The 22,350-nt window shown below is 43.5% G+C and overlaps 1 protein-coding gene across 1 annotated transcript in view; it reads right to left on the reverse strand.

The window, feature by feature from the left end:
* Nucleotides 1–294: 294 nt before the first annotated feature.
* The window catches only part of grk4 (G protein-coupled receptor kinase 4), a 38,290-nt gene continuing 16,234 nt past the window's right edge, over nucleotides 295–22,350 (reverse strand). Inside the window, exons 3-16 of the mRNA XM_079159607.1 lie at nucleotides 22,202–22,314; nucleotides 21,083–21,160; nucleotides 20,150–20,250; nucleotides 15,312–15,404; nucleotides 14,809–14,872; nucleotides 14,459–14,599; nucleotides 10,365–10,555; nucleotides 9,215–9,252; nucleotides 8,700–8,789; nucleotides 8,268–8,476; nucleotides 6,205–6,342; nucleotides 5,231–5,368; nucleotides 4,414–4,545; nucleotides 295–3,644 (exon numbers count right to left, since the gene is read on the reverse strand). Of these exons, the coding sequence (XP_079015733.1) occupies nucleotides 3,588–3,644; nucleotides 4,414–4,545; nucleotides 5,231–5,368; nucleotides 6,205–6,342; nucleotides 8,268–8,476; nucleotides 8,700–8,789; nucleotides 9,215–9,252; nucleotides 10,365–10,555; nucleotides 14,459–14,599; nucleotides 14,809–14,872; nucleotides 15,312–15,404; nucleotides 20,150–20,250; nucleotides 21,083–21,160; nucleotides 22,202–22,314 (1,583 nt within the window). The 3' untranslated portion in view covers nucleotides 295–3,587. The remainder of the gene's footprint in view (nucleotides 3,645–4,413; nucleotides 4,546–5,230; nucleotides 5,369–6,204; nucleotides 6,343–8,267; nucleotides 8,477–8,699; nucleotides 8,790–9,214; nucleotides 9,253–10,364; nucleotides 10,556–14,458; nucleotides 14,600–14,808; nucleotides 14,873–15,311; nucleotides 15,405–20,149; nucleotides 20,251–21,082; nucleotides 21,161–22,201; nucleotides 22,315–22,350) is intronic.

Consider the following 22,350-nt stretch of genomic DNA (forward strand, 5'->3'; position numbering starts at 1 on the left):
CGAAGCTTATTATAGTCCTACGCACCCTTGACTCAGTAGGAAAATAATTAATGGGGAAAACACAACCACCCATTAGAAATACATTTATACCTTTAACTTTATGTACTGGGTCAAGGAAGTAGTAAAAGCTTACCTGCAGGCAGCATATGCCCTGTAACTAATGCAGCTATACAGTATATTGCGGCTCGGACATTGCATAAGTCTCAGCAGCATGACACTTTTTTCTGTGCACATTAATTGACAACAAACAAATCAATTTACGACACAAATAAGTCAAGACACAAGCATTTTTATACAAATGGCAGTGTATTATTTCATAATTACAAATGTCAGATATGGTACAACAACCAGTGATACAACTTGTACAAGAATTAACAATGACTGCAGTGGTTGAACGACATGACTGTACAGATACAAAAAAAAAGAAGAAAAATCAAGAAGTCCCCGGCCCCGTTTGAATACCAATAATGCATTTGTCATTCCTCCCGTCCTTGATCACTTATCCGACATATCTGGACAGAAGAGTGTGAAACCCTGGAGAGCCTCCAGGCATTCTATCGGTGGTTATCCCAAAACTAGACTCAAGTGACATCAAGGAACTGAGGACCTCTCCCTTCTAAAATGTTGCAGGTGAGCGCCATCCCAGCTTTTAGGGAAAGACTCACCACCATCGCCTTGGAGGAAGGCAGAAGGGAAGGAATGCATGTTGTGCATTTAAACGGGGGCCAACTCAGCTGGTCACCTTGCCATTTATAAAGTTGTCCTCAGATACCAGTGAGATATGTTGGCACTAGAAGGTCATCATTTACATATACAAGGAACCTGAAGTATTACAAACCAATACATGCTTGAGTAATAAAACATATGTATTTTTTTTTTTTTTTTTTTAAAACAGGCATTACAATGCACTTAGTGCGGACATTCAAAACTGTTGAGCTGTGTAAAGTTCCTTTATGTGAAGGAATTTCTCTCAGAATGGACGGAATGATAGAAAAGAGGCTGGAAAGAAAGGCGGGATGTCAGAACGTAACTTGGTAATTGGCACATATAATAAAAGGCTGTCAGTCTTTCTTCAGTAAAATTTTTCAGACAACGAGACAAGTTTGATTTACTTGATGTTGCTTTTGGTATCATTGGCAAAAAAAGGTTAAAGACACTTCCTATAGTCATTGTCAAAACACAACATAGTGCAATGAAACTAAACAGACTTTCTTTACTGCTATATGGATGGTATAAGAGCAAAGTTCAAACAATGACAGAGGCATGGGTGGCAAACACAGTTTAGTTTCCCTGTGAGAGTGAATGTGTGTTAGTTACATGTTAGAAATACATCATTTACAAGGTTTTTGAGGCTAAAGAGCTAAAAGGCTAAAATCTACATAGGCAAGAGAAATCAGCTTCAAAATGTGCCTGAGAGCAAAAAAAAAAAAAAAAAAAAAGAACAAAGACACTCAGAAACTCAAGTGATGACGAGCCAGCAACAGATGCACGCATTCGATTCCTGATTTTTGACAATGGAATGTGCGACAGGTGACAACATTTTTTTTCAGAACAAGCCAACTCTCCAAATTAGATATCAGGATGAATTATATGTGTACCATTTTAAATGTAATGTCTTGAATGGTTTAATATTCAAATGAGTGACATTCAAGACTACATGATTTCTAACTATTGTATTGTTGTACTTCAATGCATTAGATTGAACAGAAGCTGCAGTTGCTTACAAGGAAAAATACACACACACACACACACACACACAAAGTGAACATGTCCAGATTGGGTATTCACAGCATTAAAACAGGTGATGGGGAGTAAACAGCAACTGCTTCAAAAGCTAAATTCAAAAGCAAAACGGCTTCAAATGCCTCCGAAATGCAAATGAGAAAAACAATTAGAACATGCTGAGAAATGTACAGAAAGCGCATTTGTTCACGACTGGTTAACTTGGAAGTAAACACTTTGTCTATGAAGAAACAAAAGTGCGGAGCTACTGTGGTTCTGCAAGTGGACAAATGTTCCCGTACACAGACTCTGCCTGCAGGATGCTAATAAACACTATTCCCCCGTTCCTCCCGGTCTACACGCATACAAACAACCGTCCCGAGCCATTCCAACGGCAGAACGTATACAGGTTTTAAAAATGGAATATTACGATTAAGAAATGGTGTTTTCGTCTAGTACAAACACAGCCAAAGCCACGGGGTCTAACTGCAGGTCTACTAGCAGGATATGTGTCCGTCAGGCATCGTGCTATCTATGATCTACAGGCTGCATCTTGACAGAGGCTAATGGCTGCTGACAGCCTAATCAATGGAAGTTACTTTGATGCAACAGCAACATGTTATCAAGATGAAGCCCTCGTCAGCTGCAGATTAGATATCTTATACAGTGCCATCATCATCATCATCTGTCATGTGTTCCAACTCCACCTGGTTTTCTGGTACACTGAAAATATGGGTGGCAAATTACTAAGATACTTTAAGGGAAAGGATTTCCGCTCGGCACATGAAACAGGTTTATAACAATAACCGGACACGTCAGGAAAAATAAAACAAAGAAAAGCCAGGTAGTACAATATAAGAAGCGGTAAAAAGGATGAGGAATGAAGATAACCAAAAGACATGTTTTGCCTGAGTGAATAAATGTAACAGACTTTCACTAAACAGCTGTTCTCCAGAAGGAAACACAGTCTGACATCTGAAATTTAAAGATCTGAGCCTTTTAGGAGCCCATGAGAGATTTTTTAGAGAACATGAATGATAATTATCAGACCTTTTACCGAAAAAAGGCTCCGGGATATTTACTTTAAAACATACTAACACTTGCTGACTCCATATTGTCAGAAATAAATCCATGCCATCTCTGCTAAAAATGTATTTAGTACAGGAACCTAGAAGACGGTTTACTACACAGTCCAGTGCAACCTAACTGGGCTGAGGGAAGGATGTGGAATATCACTTTGAAACCAATTCTAATCAAAAGGGGGCAGGTGGAGCACGGCATCAACACAGCAACGCGAGACTGGATTTATCCCCCCCCCCCACGTCATTCAGATCTACCCGAGCCTTGAGGGGTGCAGAGGCTAAGGGTTAGTTTGGGAACCGGGTGGATCTGCTGTGCCAACAACATGTCATGTTGACCAAATCAATGACAAACATACAGCACATGTTAAAAAAAAAAAGGCCTTATGCTACATTGAGAAAAGAAAAGGAAACTACTGGTACTGTGCTTCTTACAAAAAAGAAAAAAACTCCCCGATACACATTATCCATACTCATTCCAAAAGAAAAAAAAGGAAATCAAAACGTAATGTATGCATTCAAGTGGTACTTTTATGGCTTTTTGTACAATACAACCTTTAGTGAAAATATACATCTAGACATAAATTCAAGTACAAATGTACAAAATCTTTAAACTCATACTTTTTTCTTTAATTATAATACACTTTTAATACAGCTCATAAATACAGGTCAACATTCACTGAGTTCCTAAGATTTGCGCTCGGTTGGAGTTTGTGGCGAAGTTCAGCGGATAGGGATGGGAGGAGGAAGGGGGAGGAGGAGGAGGAGGCAGGTGGAGGGAGTGGTTTAAAGTCGCGAGGGCTCCTCGATCTCGTCGTCACTGTAACCGCTCTTAAAACAGACCTGGGAAGAACCAGAAGTGAGGATATATCACCAACGTTATCAACTTTCATCACTACGTCATCTCTCATGTGCAGGATGAGGTCACATTCTCCCTAAACGACGACCTCATCTTCACCACATCACAAGAAGTATTCCTGTAGTGGACCAAGCTGGTGTCACACACACACACACACACACACACACACACACACACACACACACACACGAGCAAGTTAGAGGATAAAATAACAAATGCAACTGATGCAAGGGTGTAGGCTAGGTAGCAAATAAAAAGGGAGGGGGGCATGTCATCCTATTGTCCCTGGTGGCAGCCACACCCTTGAATTCAAGGGAATTCAAGTACAGAACAAAAAAAGGTCTCTGTAATAAAGGACAGGTGAAAGTTGGTGGAAATAACCAAATAGCCAGGTAGCTGCTGTTGCCTATAAAAGAGGTTATTATATATATTATTATATATACTGTCACACATCTGATGATATGTGTCACTTGATATTAAGTCTTCCCACAACCACAAACCAGTTGCTCTCAAGACAAGACTCATCACGCTAGAGACAACGTGGCACAGCAACATATAGAGAAAAGAATAAGAAAAGCAGAAAGAGAGGCCTTATTCTAACCAACTTAAACTAGCGATGAATCGGATTCGAGGTTCAGGGGCAACGTTTTCTCATGTCGAGTTTGGACAAGGCCTGGAAGGAAGCAAAGAAGGAAGAGAAGAAGTACCTTAGCCCCCACCCCCCCGGACAGTTGCCGGAGCACTAGCACTTGCCTCTCTTCTGAACAGGCGGTAGAAGAAGCCTCTCTTTGGTGGAGGGTTAGGCCGATTCACGTCCAGATCCGAGCACAGCGTCCCGTCAGTCTCGTAGACGTTGATTTCCTTAAAGCACTCCATCTCGATCATCTACAAAGAACGAGAGGGCGAGTTATCTATCGGGATGACTTCCTGGGGAGCTCGGTTCTACAAAAGGCCTGTGCGTCAGCGTACGGGAGGGTGCCGTGTATTCATAACACAACCCCTCTCTACAGGTAGCCGTTTAAGTGTCCATCTGGATTGAGCATTTAGGATGTAAATCAACACCTCCACACTGTGTCTCATACATATTCAAAAACTTGACTCATTCACAAGCAATGGCACATTCGCATTTAAAAGCATTTACAGGAATGTAGCCTTCTACGTCACTCTTAAAGGTCCCACATTATGAAAAGTGGTTTAAAAAAGTTAAAAAAAAATGTATAAAGCAGGTCTAATTGCTATATAAATACTGCGAAAGAATGCCTTAAAACGAGCCGTGCGATGTCACAACTACACAAAGTATAGACTGTTTCACTGTTTTAAACGTAAACAATACAAATGGGTCCCAGTGTATGTGAACGATATCAGCTGAGGAAGTAAACGTTGTTTACTTTTATTGTTTACATTGAAGCATGTACACAAGTTCTAGTAGAAACCCAATATACAAGTATGAACCTGTACATGAGCATAATAAGTGTCCTTTTAAAAGGAAGGGAGTGTTCTTTAATACAGGTGTTTCTATGTGTCTGTACAGTATGTGGTACTGAACGATGACATCATCTGTCTGCAGTACCTCGTTCTGCCACGGGATGGAGACGCTGCCCGTGACGAACTTGTGGTAGAAGTCGTCGTCTGTGGGGTCAAGGTTCACGCCTTTGACTGTGGAGAACTGCTCGATGTCCAGGACGTCTTTACAGTACACGGCCCGAGGCTGAGAGAGAGAGAGAGAGAGAGAGAGAGAGAGAGAGAGAGAGAGAGAGAGAGAGAGAGAGAGAGAGAGAGAGAGAGAGAGAGAGAGAGAGAGAGAGAGAGAGAGAGAGAGGGAACAGACAACTGTGAAACCTGGATTTATTTTAGATGAAAGGGGGATGGGGGATACTAACCCTGAAATAATTCAGATGGTTATTTTAATAACATGGAAGTCCTCACACGCATAACGACTGTTTGCTGCTCTGTTTTCCTCAGCGGGGCCCTACTGACCTGAATCACCCAGAATAGAAACGCAGATAGCACTATCTACATTCAGCTATTGATTTAACCTCTCAGGCCAGTCCCTCTCCCTCACTCAGGCTATTTATGACACTGACCATGTAATGACTCTCTCTACGAACAGCTTAGAAAAAGCTAACAGTGCCTTTGGTTAAGCTACATTTATCTAGGGAGGGTACCACAGCTGGAGGTATTAGTATTAGCGATGATTACCACCAAACAGGGAAACTCTGCTTTAAATCACTTTTGTGGGGATTTCAAACAACGACACTGAAATCACAAGCCTGATTCTCACCGCCCCCATTAGCCAGCATGATAACTAGCTTCTACTGTAAGTGTTTGTTTACTTGTGACAATGGTATTTCCTGTATGCCAAGTCGCTGCTTGCTGAGGTTTTAGACTACAAGCTGTGAATCAAGCCTGTATGCACAGTGTGTGTGTGCGTGTGTGTGTGTGTGTGTGTGTGTGTGTGTGTGTGTGTGTGTGTGTGTGTGTGTGTGTGTGTGTGTGTGTGTGTGTGTGTGCGTGTGTGCGTGTGTGTGTGTGCGCTGTTCTCACATCAGGGCTGAAGGGAGGGTCCAGCATGTTGGCCTCCAGCCGTTTGAAGTTGATGTTTCTGAAGATGGGGTGCTGCTTGACCTCTATGGCCCCTCGACCCTGGCAACCCAGTCGCTCCTTGGGGTCCTTAGCCAGGAGCTGACACGCAGCAGGAGGAAGAAGAAGCACGAGAGGTTCAAACATTAGAACTCTCTGAAGATGTGCGTGTTAGCCCAAATAGATAAATTATAGCTTTATGTATTTCAACTACCTCACAAAACAAATACGAAACAAACCTCTGATTCTTCATTCATAACCTAACCTTTAGTGTGATGTATAGAACACACACACGTGGTTGTAGTGTGCATGTAATCCTCTTGCCTTTATGTATCTGACCCAATGTAAGCCAATAAAGGCCGATACAAATCCATGCACTCAGGGGTTAATGCAGCACCACCGTGGATAGATTTAGAGAGCCTCTATGAGAGCCTCTGGATAATATCACCAGCGCACCACCTACAGAGCAGCAGGCTTATCAAGTGGATGAGTGCTGTTTAGTGGTTTGGCTACCAGTGGACACTCTCACTGGCCCTGTTGTCACCCAAAAGCTGGTGGCTTTCACAATCAAGAGGCCAATAGACTTCTCACTTCCCCCCTCCCCCCCTCCCACGCCTCTCTGTCTTTCTAGTTCCCAATTGCTTCTCTTGTCTTTAACTCTTGGCCAACTTCCACCAGGGTTCAAAGCAGACTCTCACTCTCACTCTCTGCTCTTGACAACTTGGATCACTTGTCTATTTTGAGCTGTGGTAATAGCCGCCCTCCCCCCCCGTTTTCTCTCCCCTTCCTTATTATCTTGCTCCCATTTCTTGCTGAAACCGTTCTCCCCCCCTCCACTTCTCCTTGGGGAGATTATGAATCTGCTGAACCTCGGGTCATAATGTTCCACCGCGTCACACAAATCCACGTCCCCTCCCCTCCTCTCCTGCCCAGAGGCAAAGCAGCTCAGTGGCTCCCTCTAGCAGAACGGTCAGCTTGTGGAAGACAGATGGGAAGATTGCAGCTACATTGTAATAAACAACTGATCTCCTTAAAGTTACAGTAATCCATGTTTTTACTGGGTGAAATGTACAGTTTGGATTCAATCACAGAGTTTGTGACTACCTGGTGAACATGGAAGAGCATTTAGCAGCTAAAGAGCTAGCTATGTCTAAGGATTTGGTGGCGACCTTGCATCCGTCAGGTCACCAGAAAGACAAATACTGTTGCTCTTTATCAGCTGGATGTGTAAATATGCAACTGTTGTCAAACTTTAAAAAGGTGATCATTTGTCAGCGTTGTGTGCTTACAGCTTGTTCCACTGTCTCAAGAGCAACCAACAACAGGTTTGAACTGAATTTGTTCAGAAACAAGGTGTATTTTTTAAACAAAACAAACAATTAGATTTTTCAGCGTGAACACTTCTGATTCATAAAGAGAGAACGATACAAAAAATGCTTAGTATGTTGGGAAAAACTCCCCACAACCCTGACAAGAGGATACACAAAAAAATGGATGTGTGGATCTTGGCAAAAATAATTTTGTTATTATCTAATCTTGAAATATAATTACAACATAAGAGTCCTTCAATGATATAAAAATAAATTTAGATAAAACCAGAAGCTACTGAAATAACAAATTAAAATAAGAGTTCAAGGAAGCAATGACACACTGCCAGTCAAACAGCTTTGTTTCTAATTTCAGTGTGCAACTTCTGCTTTTCATTTGCCACCGTGTCTACTGAGTGAGTGGCAGAAGATAAAAGGCGCTCCGCTATTGAGGCCACGCCTACTTATTATATTAATAAAGGCTAGTTATTGCAGTAATATAAACATGTTCGAGTAATTTATCAAGGCAAGAACTTGTAGTTTCGTAAACTATACGGAACTGAAATCCATCACTAAGTTCCTCTCTCGCCTCAGCTACGTCCATCCATGTCCTCATTTGCCAGTAGTCTCAAAGAAATGTGTTAATGTGCTCTCCTCCCTTTGTCCTCCTTCCTCCTCCTCCTCCTCCACACAGCCAGCTGTCTCCTCTCTCTCTCTCACCTGTCTGCAGATGTCCTTCGCCTCCTCCACGAACTTATCAGAGTACTCCTCCTGGTCCTCGCGCACTCTTCTGTCCACCTCCTCCCGCTTGACACGCTCCTTGCGCTTTCGGAAGGGCGACTGGCCCTGTATCATCTCAAAGATCAGGCAGCCCAGCCCCCACCAGTCCGGGCTGACGGTGTAGCTCTCATTCTGGATCACCTCGGGAGCTGAGAGGAGGCAGGGATGAGGAGGCAGGGATGAGGAGGCAGGGATGAGGAGTGAGAGAGGAGAGGTCAGTTCAAAAGGCAAACAGGAAACCTGACAGAGGGGTTTACAATGTGAATGGAGTGGACCAGAGACAGTTGATGAAGTCTATTGCAGTGGTTTTCTTAAAGAAGGATGAAGGCTTGAGGAGGTAGAAGAGGGTATCACAGTTACCCAGATTCTTACCCATGTATCCAACAGTGCCCACTCTCCCTCGTATCGTCTCTCCTTCAGGGATTTGAACAGCAAGGCCCAGGTCTGAAATTCGGATGTGTCCTGAAAATGAACCACAGATTAATAACTACGATCATGTTGAATGTACATACTTTAATAAAAATGTACTCTATTGAGGAATGCATTTCTTTTTCTAGATAACAAGAGAGCAAAGGTTAAAGCAATAGAGTTCTGACAATACTCATGTTATACTAAAATTATCTTTTATGATTAAAGTGAGAAAAGTAAGAGCGTAAGAGATACATGAAAGAGATTCCTCTATTTCAAGATAAGACCGTGTTGCGGAGAATAGATGATATGGGAGTGTGACTCGGAGGAAGAGCATGAACTGAAGAACTTGAAGAGATGACTTTTCAGCCTGTGAGAGACATTCTGCTGCTGTACTTGCACATTATAACGCAGACTAGTAACACGCTGCTTGTGTGTGAGCTTGTTACATAAAAAGAGGAACAAAAAACGGAACGTACCACGATCATCCAGAAGGATGTTTTCAGGTTTCAAATCCCTGCAGAAAAAAAAAAAAAAAAACATGTTAAAGAGTCATTCCGTTGATTTATTACATATGAAGATGTGCCAATAAAATCCTTTATTAACTTGTCACGTTGTTGACGTATCTTTTATTGCCTGTGTGCTTTTACAATCGTTCATGTGGATTAATAGATGGCTTATCTGCACACATATGTGTTTTTGCTGTATTTGTTACCATGCGTTACACTGAGCTACATTCCTGTTTTCAACAGTGTTACAACAGATTCATTTTAGGCTCCTTAAATCAGTGTATTTTATGAATCTCATCTCAAAACTTTTAACCCTATTTTTTTAGCCAAACCATTGTCTTATCTAACTTGTGTAAAGTGTAAAACAACAACAACAACAATGCCAAGCTCAACCACAATGCCAACTGTGAAGTCCAATACAACACATGCAGAGTGTTGACTACACGGGCCATGTCTGTGTGAGTGCATGCATCCAGCAAGAACACCCGTGTTCACGTTAGCATTACTCTGAGGCTCCTTTGAGTGGGACAGGTGGCACCTCAGTGAAGTCGGTACCACACTAATCCAGTGACACTTCATCATCCGGGACTTTCCTTCTGCCAGACATGCAGTCGGTTTAGGGTTCGTTTTAGACCTCTTGCGTTGACGAGGTTTGTCAATTAATTCGAGATAACCCTGATGACATCACTTTGACACCAGCTGGGTTATTTTCTCAAACTTTAGAAAGCTCCTCTCAGAGATAAAAGACATCATGCAACCGTTTTACTGGTTGAGTAGTGCTTCTCATGACGAGTGAACTGAACTTCCTGTGTAAAAAGTCGGTGGAGTGGTCCTTTAAAGGCCAGGGCATTCTCCCGTACAACAACAAGCTTACATAATGTTGTTCTGGGACTGTAAACCTCAAAAAGGTCCTCAGAGACGGAGATCCTCAAAATACCCCGGAAAAATGTCCTTAAACCTTTACGCTCAAAGAGACATGGCCCGCCTACAATATGTTATAATCTTCTAAACAGAAGTCAAAAAAGTAATCTCTTAGTCTAATCTTCTTGAAGTGAATACCCATCTGCACCTGCCCCAAAACAGTTTCTGCCCCCCCCCCCCCCGCCCCATGTGGTCTAACCTGTAGACTATCCTCTCACGGTGCAGGTCCTCAAGGCCACAGCAGATCTCAGCAGCATAGAAGATGGCCCTCTGCTCGTCGAAGCCGGAGTTGCCCATGTTGTAGATGTGAAACTTTAAGTCACCGCCATTCATTATGGTCAACACCAGGCACAGCGCATCCTTGGTCTCATAGGCATATGCTAGATTAACCTGGAGAGGGAGGAACATTTTGGGGAAGTGGCAACGAGGGAGGTGAAGGGCCAGTCAAGGAGTCGGTGTAGAAGAGAGAAAGGGGGGAGGAGGAGGAGGAGGAGGAGGAAGAAGAAGGAAGAGCAGTGGTAAGAGACAGGGTGGCTAGAGGAACACGACTGTTACATTTGGTTTATTCAATGCCCCAACTAATCATCCATGTCAGGAATGTATACAAAGAGAAACAAAGAGATATATCACAGATGTGCAACATACAAAAACAGAAGCTTCCTCTCCACTTCTTACTCCATTGCCTCGTGTGCTTTCCCTCTAATCCCACCATCTATCTCTCTTCTCTCCCTTCATTCCCACCAGCCTCCCCTTCTCTCCCCCCGTGGGTCAGTGACACGCAGGGTACAGTGTGTGTGTGTGTGTATGTGCTGCCGAGTACAAGCAGGATGTTGCTGCCATCGGGAGGAATCCCATCTGCTCTGGACTACGTAGTCAGAGACGCACCAAAAGAGGGGATGGGTAAAATTCTCATGGGCCAAAAGAACAACACACACACACACACACACACACACACACACACACACACACACACACACACCCCCACGCATACGATACCTAAACAAACACACAAGCATGAACTACAAGCCAAAGCAAACAGTCAAATTCCCATTTTTTACATATTTATGCATTATAAACGGACCGATCTATTGACCAGTCTTTCACACTGGAGTATTTAAAACATATAAAACAATAGAAAACTAGGAATCCACAAAGCTTCCCAATGATGAAAGAAGCTCAAAGTATTCACAAATGCATGACTTCTATGAGGTGGAGATCAGAACAGAAAATGACTTTACTGTAATGCAGCCTTTAAAACCAGGAAGAGACAAAACTCATGGCACATTACGGTATATAAATCTACGACGATATCTAGTCACGTATCACATTATAATATCAACATATTGTCCTGCCTCATCTCATACCTTTAAAAATAAAACTATATGCTAGGAAGTGTGTATTAAGAGAACATTAAATGAGAAGGCTGACTTATTATCTAGAGGATACTATATATGTATATATACATATATATAAACATACATACACACCCACACACTGAATACGTGGATGGGTTATTGGTTTAAACATACAGTAAACTGACTAATAGTATGATGCACTGATAAAAAAAAAAAAAAAGGTAAAGAGGAAGAGCGCAAGAGAGAGAAAAATGAAGGGTTTGAGAGAGCACTTGACTCTTCCTCCTTGCTACTGCTGTTTGGTCAGTGTTGCTAGGCAACAGAGCTGCTCTCGTAGGTAGAGAGGCACATGAAGAGTCATCAGTTCTGCCTGCAGCATAGAGAACAAACGCACACAAACACACACACACGCACGCCAATCCCAGGTGACAAGAGCTGCAAGTCTGAGGTTCTGTAACAAGCCCACTCCAGCGTGTTTTTGTGTGTGTGTGTGTGTGTGTGTGTGTGTGTGTGTGTGTGTGTGTGTGTGTGTGTGTGTGTGTGTGTGTGTGTGTGTGTGTGTGTGTGTGTGTGTGTGTGTGTGTGTGTGTGTGTGTGTGTGTGTGTGTGTGTGTGTGTGTGTGTGTGTGTGTGTGTGTGTGTGTGTGTGTGTGTGTGTGTGTGTGTGCGCGCGCGCGCGCGCACATATGCATGCCCATACACATGCTTCTGCCGTGACTCACTCAAAACAAGGACGTGCAACACAGCTCACGCTGCATCAGAAACGGACTAATCCAAAAACGTAGTACAACTCAAACGCAACCATGAGCTTCAAATTGAGAACATGAAGTTCTGAGACTCTGCTGCCTTACAGCCGACTGTACGACAGCTCAATACCTCTGGTCTGCGCAGTAAATAGTAGAACACCATGTTCGACGGTATGTACACATATACAAAGTACCCGTTGCACACAGCCCCCACAGACCATAAAAAAAAGAGGACTTTCTGTCATTTTCTTGTCTTTGGAACAATCATTTGAAAAAAAAAAAAGACACTGAGCCAGAGCTAAGTTCTCTTTTCCTGCTGGAGCACCTGGGAAGTTTGTGTGTGTACAGTTGGACAGAATGGAAAGAGAAGCACACATTACTAATTTTCCAGCTGCGCTCGACTCCTGATGTCAAGCGAGATGGAAATTCAGGCATTGAAATTCTTATAATTTGTGTTGATAGCAGAGGAAAAAAACAAAGCAGACACACCGGGAATACATCTACTGCAGCACATGCACACAGCGAGAGGGAAAGAGAGTGACGGTGGTTCATATTTTGGAATTTGTTCTACTCTTCTTACTCGTATTTTATTGAAGAAAGTATCAGTTAATAAAGTCAATCTTCCCTATCTTGGGTGTAGGAAAGGCACTGCCACCATAGAAATGAAATGAACATAACTTTAACATTTATTCATGTCACATGACCCTTAGACATTACTGCCATCTCCTTTTACGGTCTTGAACCTTTCCTATAATATATCATCTTACACGTTGGTGGACTGTTAGCTGTACGTTTCTGCTCTTCAGCACGGAAGAAATGAAAAGCGAGGCGACTCCCTCAAAAAGCGCTCAGGCTTGGCATTACAGCGCCGGCTTACTCATGACTATGGCTCAATTTATAAAAATCCTCCGTAGGAAAATCAGCCAGGAGCTACGCCACCATTAAGAGCTCGAGGCACGCTGGTACAGTGGGAATGGCTTATTTATTGATTTTTGGCGGGTACACGAGCAGGACACCGTCATGCTTTCATCAACACGCTGTTGCTCCGTTATGTAACCTAAACTGTGACGCAAAGCTCCACATAACTCAATGCAGTTGGAGACGACACAATGAACTCATAAACGGGACGGTGTCTTTTAAAGATATTGAACTTTTTGTGCATCAAAAGCACCATACAGTGTGACCAGGAAGAGCAGTTTTAATATTATTTCCCAATGGTGGGACCTGCTTTTTGGGAAATTGTTTTCATATTGTTCTACAGATTGGTGCTTCTTCAGAAGTATCTTGGAAATCTGACAGTTCCTTAAAATGTAATGCTCAGGTTACCGAACACTACAGTTGATTACAGATGTGTTTTGTCCAATAATTGATTTGGCCTCAAATGAGCTCAAGTTGTGACGAGCTAGTCTAGTTTTGAGGGTCACTGCAAATAGGATTGATAAAGTCCTTATTCCAATCATGCACCTTGGTTTTAGTTTTCATTAAAAGATGTATGAAGTAGAAGGTACAGGTGTAGAGGCATGTGTGTCACAATCTATGACATGCACCTGTGAAGAAGTACACACACACACACACACGTATACAACTATCAATGTGTACATCTGAGTCTTAAACACCACAGCTTGAAGACCAAATAAAAGAATTCATAGGGCAGCAAAACAGATTTCAATCAAAATGCAAAACACATTCACAGATGATTAAACGCTCACAGGGCGCTCCAAATCAAAGTCAAATCTGGTATGTTTGCACAGGCAAAATAGCAGGTTTCTAACCAAAATGAATTAGCATTTGGTTTCTGCTATTCATTTGAGCTGGTTAGCTGAACTTGTCAGCCGTTGCGCCCGTCATTGCTAACTGTATGCAGTCATCTGCAACTGGTCAATAATATCATGTCAGTTCCTTTTTTTCCCCCTTTTGTGCTTTTATCCCCTCATGTTTCTTTCCACTGCGACCCACAACCTCTCATTAAACAAACAGAACTCAAGTCACAGCAACTGTCTTAAACAGCTGATCGACAGCCTTTGCAAACATACCGTTCCAATTTAATCTGCAGGATCCTGGAGCCACAACAAACAATGCTCACACACACACACACACACACACACACACACACAAACAGACACACTCAAAACAGACAGACAAAACAGGTACAATTCTGTGTAAAGGTTGAATAAGAAAAAGGTAGTACTTACTACAAAACTACTGTTAACTTTTTCTAAAATGCGTTTTTCGTTTAGTGCCATTGCTTCACCTTTTCTTTTCTTCACTCGTTTCTTTTCCAGCTTTTTACAGGCGTACATCTTACCGGTGGCACGTACTTGGCAGGCACAAACCTGGAAAACAAGCAGCGAGGAAACATGATCACATACACATGCACATAACAAATATGAACTCACTGTTAACGGTGACTTGTAGCAACTTAAATCATTAACGTCTCATTCCCAAACTTGCTGTGTAAGGGAACTTGTAAGGTGGCTCAGTATCCATCACACAAGTATAGTATCTTATTCCAACTTCACTTCTTCATTACAGCGACACTCACCTCGCCAAATCCACCTTTTCCTAGTACTCTGTAATGTCTGAAGGTATTTTTGGTTACTGGTTGCCTGCATTGACGGAAAGAAGAGAAAAAGAGAGAAATGATAAAGAGAGCAACAAAAAGAAGACAGACAATAACTGATCTGACCATGTGAGCAATACGCAGACAGAGCAATGCGCCAATATATTATTAATCCAGCCTGATGACTGCCGTTTCCACCGGGCTACAGTTATCCAGCTATTACACAAAGCATCATCAATTATTTATTCCCTCTAGAGATTATGATCCCTCCCAAAAAAAAACAATCTTGACTATGTGCTGGAAGTTTAAAGGAGACAATTTGCTGCCCTTAGCAAACAAAGAAGTGGAGTGAAGGATGCAACCCCGAACAGAGAATATCGAATGTGCAGAAGATCACGGGTGCCATTTTTATTGGGAGAAAAGGAATGGTTTGCACGCCTGCTTCACCGAGCGTGTAAAGCGTGTAATCTGCAGTGACTACCCACCTCTCCAACCATTTCCACTGCAGGAAGCGAGAGAAGTGCATGGACTCGTGGTAGGAGGAAAATGGAGCTCCACTCAGATAATCACGAACTATTCTGTAGGGAGGGAGGGAGAGGGAGGGTTGGTGATCATGTAATACCACAGTAATAAAGATGTACATGTCAAAAACAAGCAAACATGTACAAATTATTGCAAAATCTTCCAGACAGAAGAACAGACATCTGGCCTGCGTTCCACAAATGAATAACCTTTACAATGACTAGGAACACACACATCCTCTTTATCCGACTACCAACTAAATCGTGTGTGTGTGTGTGTGTGTGTGTGTGTGTGTGTGTGTGTGTGTGTGTGTGTGTGTGTGTGTGTGTGTGTGTGTGCTCAGGCATTGCCTGGGTGTGTAACGGTTCAAAACAGTTCTCAGTGGAAAGAGTGAAAAAAGCTCAGTGGCGGTAACCACCGTGAAAAATTAAAAATGCCTTTGAACAGAGACATTCCGCTCAACTCTACCAGGAAACGGGGGATTTTGGGGGGGAAACTGGTTTCCACTGAGCAGGAGGTTGAGCGGAACATCTAATCTCACTTTTCCTCACACGTGAATGTGGCAGTGAGTCTGTCTTAATCGATGAGATTGGGTCATATATTCAGACGTAATCACCCCCCCCCACACACACACACACACACACACACACACACACACACACACAACAAAACTGAATTGCGTAAAAGCCCTGGCGTAGGTCGAAGGATGAATGTAACGGACACAAAAGGTCTTTGAGGAAAGAAGGGGTCATGAATGTCTCCTGACCATACGTCAGCCGTCAGCCCGCTGAGAGTTGTAGAACATGACTCTTTGACATGACCCTGCCAGCCTCTCGTGCTAGTGTCCTTTTTCACTGCAGATGTTGTTTGACTTAAACACCGTGTCCTCTTTGACGCGGTTGTACCAAACAGACGAGAACTACAATTCTACTTCAAGGATTATGGGGAAAAAATAATCGGGATCTGCATTAATGTTGTGGTTACTGCAGCGACAAATTTCATACATCAAATGTATTGTCCTTGCTGTCTGTGTTGTCTGCAGATAACACATTTAAGATTACTGCATTCTCATTCTTTAAGGTTTGATTGCGCGTCTCTCTTTCGATCAACAGATGCGAGTCAGCAGGTTTTCATCCCGGATCATCAACTTTGATGCTTCTGCTTTACTTTAAATCAAGACAAGCATTTTGGTCATTTGATGTTTGATACTAATATTGTTTCTGTTATTTAAATGATTGTGTACAAGACGCTCCCAACGCTTTTACCCCAGTGCTAATTTTGGCACATTTCATGCCAAAAGCATAATTATTATTATTATATTATTATATCTAAAGAAACGCAATATTTTAGGGTTGGTCAATGGTGCTTTCACAAAATATTTACATATTTGATAAAGACGAATCAGTAAGCTGGCTATAATGGACTAAGTGGTTACGGCAAATAATAGAACAGTCTGGCAAGTAAAATGACATCACTTTACTGTAACGCAGCCTTTAAGACGACAACACTCATGACACATTCAAATATCCAAAATATAAGATATACTGCTCATCCCTAAGTACAGCACAACTGCCCAAATGCAAAAAGTACAAATATTTCAACGTGGTGAAACATCATCATCGTGTAAAGAAACACAAGTCGGCACTACAAGCTTTCCATGTAGAGTTCCATCTGTCATCCAAATCATTACCAGTAGCATCACGACTTGAGCTTTAAAAAAAAAAGCCAGATTTAAGAAGTCCATGTATCTGCTTTACGTAGCAGCAGAGAGACTGAGACAAAGGATCATGATCCCAAACAACTGAAATCATAATTCCACTTTTGCCTAACATTTAAAAGCCTTCAAAAGTGAAAGAACAGTTCCACCAGCAGCACGTTCTCTCCTGCGGACCAGGGAGCTAAAAAAATCAGATATTCCCTCCCCTGCCACCCAGATGTTGAAGGGATGCTCATATTAGACGATTTTTTTCCTTGACCATGTTTTTAAATGACTTCATCGCGAAGGAGGATGAGGAGAGCTGCCTGTGGTTACCAGCAGCGCTGGGGTGGCTGTTCTTGGCAAAAGGCTGGAGAGTAGAGAGTTTCCACAAGGGGAGCACCCTCCGCTGTCTGAAAGAAAACTGAATTATGTCATCATGGGACCCAGTGGCTTTGTGCACGAGATTCCATCTAGCCAGACGAGCCGTTGATCCTTCCGCAGGGGAAGTACGGTGTCTATGGGATGTTATCTCTCCTCTGCTGTTCCTGAGCTCACAAGGGTTTCTACTGAAAGCATGGACATCAAAGCTCAATTCAAAACGTATTGAAATCCCCTTGCAAAGTGCTGGTCTGCTCTGTAACCTCAACAGACACAAGAACGTCTTTTTCAACACACTAGCTTCACTCAGTCTTAGAAGACAGAAGCGGTTCCGGGGGAACTTAAAAAGGAAGGGGGCTCCGGAGAGACAGGAGCCTAGCGGTGCCTGGCTTGGAGTCGGGCCTCAGACAGACACCACTGGGAGTAGAAATAAACACCGCTACAATATGGCTTTTGTTACTCGAAAGGGAGCGGGAGAGGAAAAGAAAGGAGCAAAAACCAGCACAAAGACCTTTGTCAAGAGCGGCGATACACACAAACACCAAGATGCGCGTGTACCGAAGGGCCACACTCTACCGCTGGTGTGACATAACCATATGTTCCACTGCAGCAGAAGAAAATCCATGAGTGAGCTAATACGCTTCTGCTAGCTCCGCCCAAAAGTCACATTTCCACGTGCGGCAACCATGCTTTCCTACACGCTATCCCCCTCTGAGGAAAAAAGGGGAATAAGCCGCGGTACAGAATTACATCTCGGAGTAAGTGAAAATAAATACAGAATTCCACATTATTATTCCAAATAATGATGATAGTGGAAGGAGTGATGACCGAACTTGAACAGGAATCCCATTCAAAAACATCTGATCTGCGGCTGCGACGGCTTTCAGTAACACAAACATGTGCCTGTGTTGTTCCACGCTTGTACACTCGCCCCGCTCTCCTTCACGCTTTCTTTCCATTTCTTCCCCCCCCCCCCAATGTCTCTTTGCTCTCCTTCCATGACTCCCCGAGGGTCTTTCTAAACGTGGCCCCTCCTGCTGTCGCTTCCCTCTTTCTCACACCGTTTCTCTGCCCTCCCCGGAGCCCTTTTGACTACCAGAGGTGTTAAAATAAGAGATGCATGCAGACGGGAAGGAAAACGGGGCCAACAGGCCATGACCTGAGACGCCAAAGACAGGTGTGTTGTGTTCATCCTCAAAACAAATCCTCTGGTCACACACACAAGCCGCCGCCGTATGCAGTAAAAGTCCCTCTACTTTCTTTGTCACGATCACAAACCTCCCGCCGCGCTCATTTTGTCACCCTCCAAACTGCGACGCAAACACGATCGGTCTAGATAAGTGGATGTAGAACATAATCACAAGACAAATAGGCAAACAGTTGATCTGATCTTCACGAACCGGCATGAGCAGCTTCTGAACCTCGGCGCATTTAGAACTCCAGCAGCTCTCTAAATGTGTCGTGCCAGAGCAGGAGAGCGGGCTGAGAACATAACCGAGTTTCCCAACAATGATTCCTATTTCTCCAGCCTCCCTGAGAGCAGATTCCAGTATTCCCCCGGGGAAGCTCAAGTGGATCGGGGGGCCGGTCACAGCATTTTTTATGTGGCGCTAAAAGCTGTGTCGTCTGCTCTTGCCAGGACTGAGCAAACATGCGTCTGTTTTCTTTTAGCCAACTGATTTGATGGAAGAGGGGGGAGTTGTATATTTTATGTATCAATGTATTTATGGATGTTTTTGTTCATGGTCCCTGACAAAATAAATTCTATAACATAAAATCTGTCGTAAGGCTGAAGACCTGAGACGCGTGTAACTTTCTGCCAGTTTACACAAAGCAGCCACATTTTGTGGTACACTTTATGAAAAGCTCTTTTTATGTTTTCTGGTTCGGACTTACCAATTCACCTTAAATTACACAGAGAACAACCACCAATGATATCTAAGCAGAAACCTGCAAACAGTGCACTTCAGACATCAACAATCTTTAACTGCTCCTTAATTAATACAAACACATCAGCGGTAAGAAAGGAAAATACGATATATAAAATATAGTGCACCAGCGTATATCATACTAATTATTAAATGTATCGTTACCAAGTCAAATGTTAATACTTATCATGATTTTACAATATATCATTTGGCTAATCCCCTGGGCGACAGAAACTAACTGTGACGGAGTGAAATATTTGGGCTAATACAGAGTTACGTGGAGGTGTGTGAATGTGTGTCAGTCTGTGCAATCAGAAGTACAAACCAGGAACTAATCCACGGTCTGTTTGCTTCTCCTGGCTCTCAGAGCAGGAAGCAGAAGCACCTGCAAGAGTGTTTGTGTGTGTTTGTAAATCTGTGTTTGTGTTTGTGTGTGAGTGTGTGTGTGTGTGTGTGTGTGTGTTTACGTGGAACACTGAGGTAGCTGTTGTTTTCATGCCAGCCATCCGGATGCGCTCTTTGCCCACTGCTCTTTTTCATTCGCCTCCACTGTGTGTTTGCAAGTCTGTGTGCGTGTGTGTGTGTGTGTGTGTGTGTATATATATGTGTGTACTACTGCACACCAGGTGCCAGCTGCGTCATCATCACTAGTGACGGGGTGAACTAGTCCACGCACACATTACAAAACGCACACATACATATGCTTTCTGAAGGAACAGGCCTCTATTGGTGCTGCTGCACTTTTATGGCCAGACTCAATCAAAACACAACATCTATGTGCCAGAGAGAGACTTACTTGGTGCAGTCGTTGAAGAGCTCCTTACATGGACTCTGCTCCAGCCTCTCCCGACACCCAGCGACCACATCCTGGGGTACGTCTGGCAGATGGGCTGCCGACTTGAGGGAGACAAGGAGGGAGAGAGAGAGACATGGGGGTGAGGCAGGCAGACAGACAGCGGGGGACACAAACAAAGTGATATAAGATAAGATAAGATACGCTGCAGAGCATCAAGGCTAAGAAAAAACTCCTGTTTGTCAACATGTACAGTCAGACTGGTTGAGGCATGATATCAAGGCTGTGGACACACCTCGCCGGTTTGGTCCGGTTCATACATGGTGGTGAGAATGTGGTAAACAAATACTGAAGACAAAAAAAAAGGTTGTGCTTTGGTTGTGATGTGAACACAAGACAAAACCACAAGAATGTGTGATATGGGTATGTAGCACATTTATATCTACTCAACCCATTTCCTCCAACTACACGACAGCCCGGTTTCCTTATTCTATTTCTAGTTGGGGTTTTTTTGAGAATTGAAGTCCCGTTAAGAGTGTCGACCAATAATGGTAATGAACCAAAATAGAGGGGTAAACACTACCGCATACTGCTGCAGATAGAGGTGCCAATGCTAACGGGACACACCTTTGTCTTCATACACCTTGGATTCAGTCCACCGCATATCATACAAGACTCATCGTTGGCAAATATTTCGTCATCATTATATATATATATATATATCGGATATATTTATGAATGACATAATTAAAGAAAGCAATAAATCACACGGATATTGAAAACAAACTAACATTGTTTTCAAATCACAGTGTTAATGTACTAAATAAAATCCTGCAGTTCAATGAGAACTGCAGGATTTAATTTGCACATTTGCAAATATGATGTTATGTCCATATCGGCCAGCTCTGTTATTAAGTGAGTGTGCGTGCGGCTTACCCCATTATTAAAGTATGTGTCTAAAACATTCAGTCCACAGTCCCTCCTCTTCTCGTCAGGAGCTAGCTGGTACATGGCCTGCCGAAGAAGAACAGACGTGTGAGCAACCACAATGACACAGGAAGCCATCTTTAATATCTCTCCAAATAAGGTCAGAGAGAGAGAGAGAGACGGCCAGCAGAAGGCACAGAGGACGGTTGAGACGGGGAGGAAGAGAGAGAGAGAGAGAGAGAGAGAGAGAGAGAGAGACAGAAAGGTAGAGGGGTTAATGAGGAGGAGGAGAGAGGAAGACATCAAAACAGAAATGACTGCAGACAAATAGAGAGATGGTACTGGTGACAAAACGTCTCATCTGAGTCAAGGCAGCAAACTGGCAACCATGTTCATTCTCACGCTTCGCCCGTTACATCCGTCACCTACCCCCCCCCCCCCCCCCATCGCAGCGTCACAGACTGCATTTTTGGAAAAATATGTAGGCAGGGAGATGGTCCGCAGTTTTACCGCTTCAGGTCGTGTGTTTTGTTTGAAAACAACTCGGTGGAGAGCAATGGGTCCGAGCAACGCGACTGTGCATCGCAGCCGAGGCATACGACGCCCTCGGTGAGACTAGTGGCACGTTGAGCACTAACAAACTTGCTCGTTTCATTTCTTGACTTTCTTTCAGTCGCCGTGAGTTTGTGTCACGTACCTGTCTTGAAAAAGACTAATGCGGGTTCTTATTAAATAAGCACGGTTCTCCCCCTGTTTTTCTTTCTCGCATACCTCCAGGGGCAGAGACACAAGCTGGGGCCTGTGTTTGCCTGCTCACCCAGGGGACCTGCCTCTGACGTGGGCTTGACCTCATGGGGGAGTGCATGGAGGAAGAGGGGGGGGGGCTGCTCTGTGACAGCCTGTCTAAGTCGCTAATCACCCCGCTACGCCCACCCCGAGCTACTGCCAAGAGCAGGCAAAAGGGCCGAGCTCCCACTTTCCTCTCCTTGTTCGCTGCTCTGCAGGCCGGAGTCGGGCCGGATTCGGGGGAGAAAATCGCAGAGAGTCCAAAGACCATGAGAGAGAGAGTGAAAGAGGATGTGTGCAGAGAGGATAGCTACTAGTAATGAGTAATGGTGAAAGTCTTACCACGGTATCCATAAACTCGATGCAGCGCTTCAGCTCTGGCCTGGTGTCACAGTACTGACGGAATAACAGCCGACCAATGGGCTGCTTCTCACATAAACTGGTGTAGTCCCTGTCTGAGGAGAAGAGAGGAGACAGATGGAGGAGCGTCA

This window comes from Pholis gunnellus (genome assembly GCF_910591455.1).
Source record: "Pholis gunnellus genome assembly, chromosome: 5".
NCBI lineage: Eukaryota > Metazoa > Chordata > Actinopteri > Perciformes > Pholidae > Pholis > Pholis gunnellus.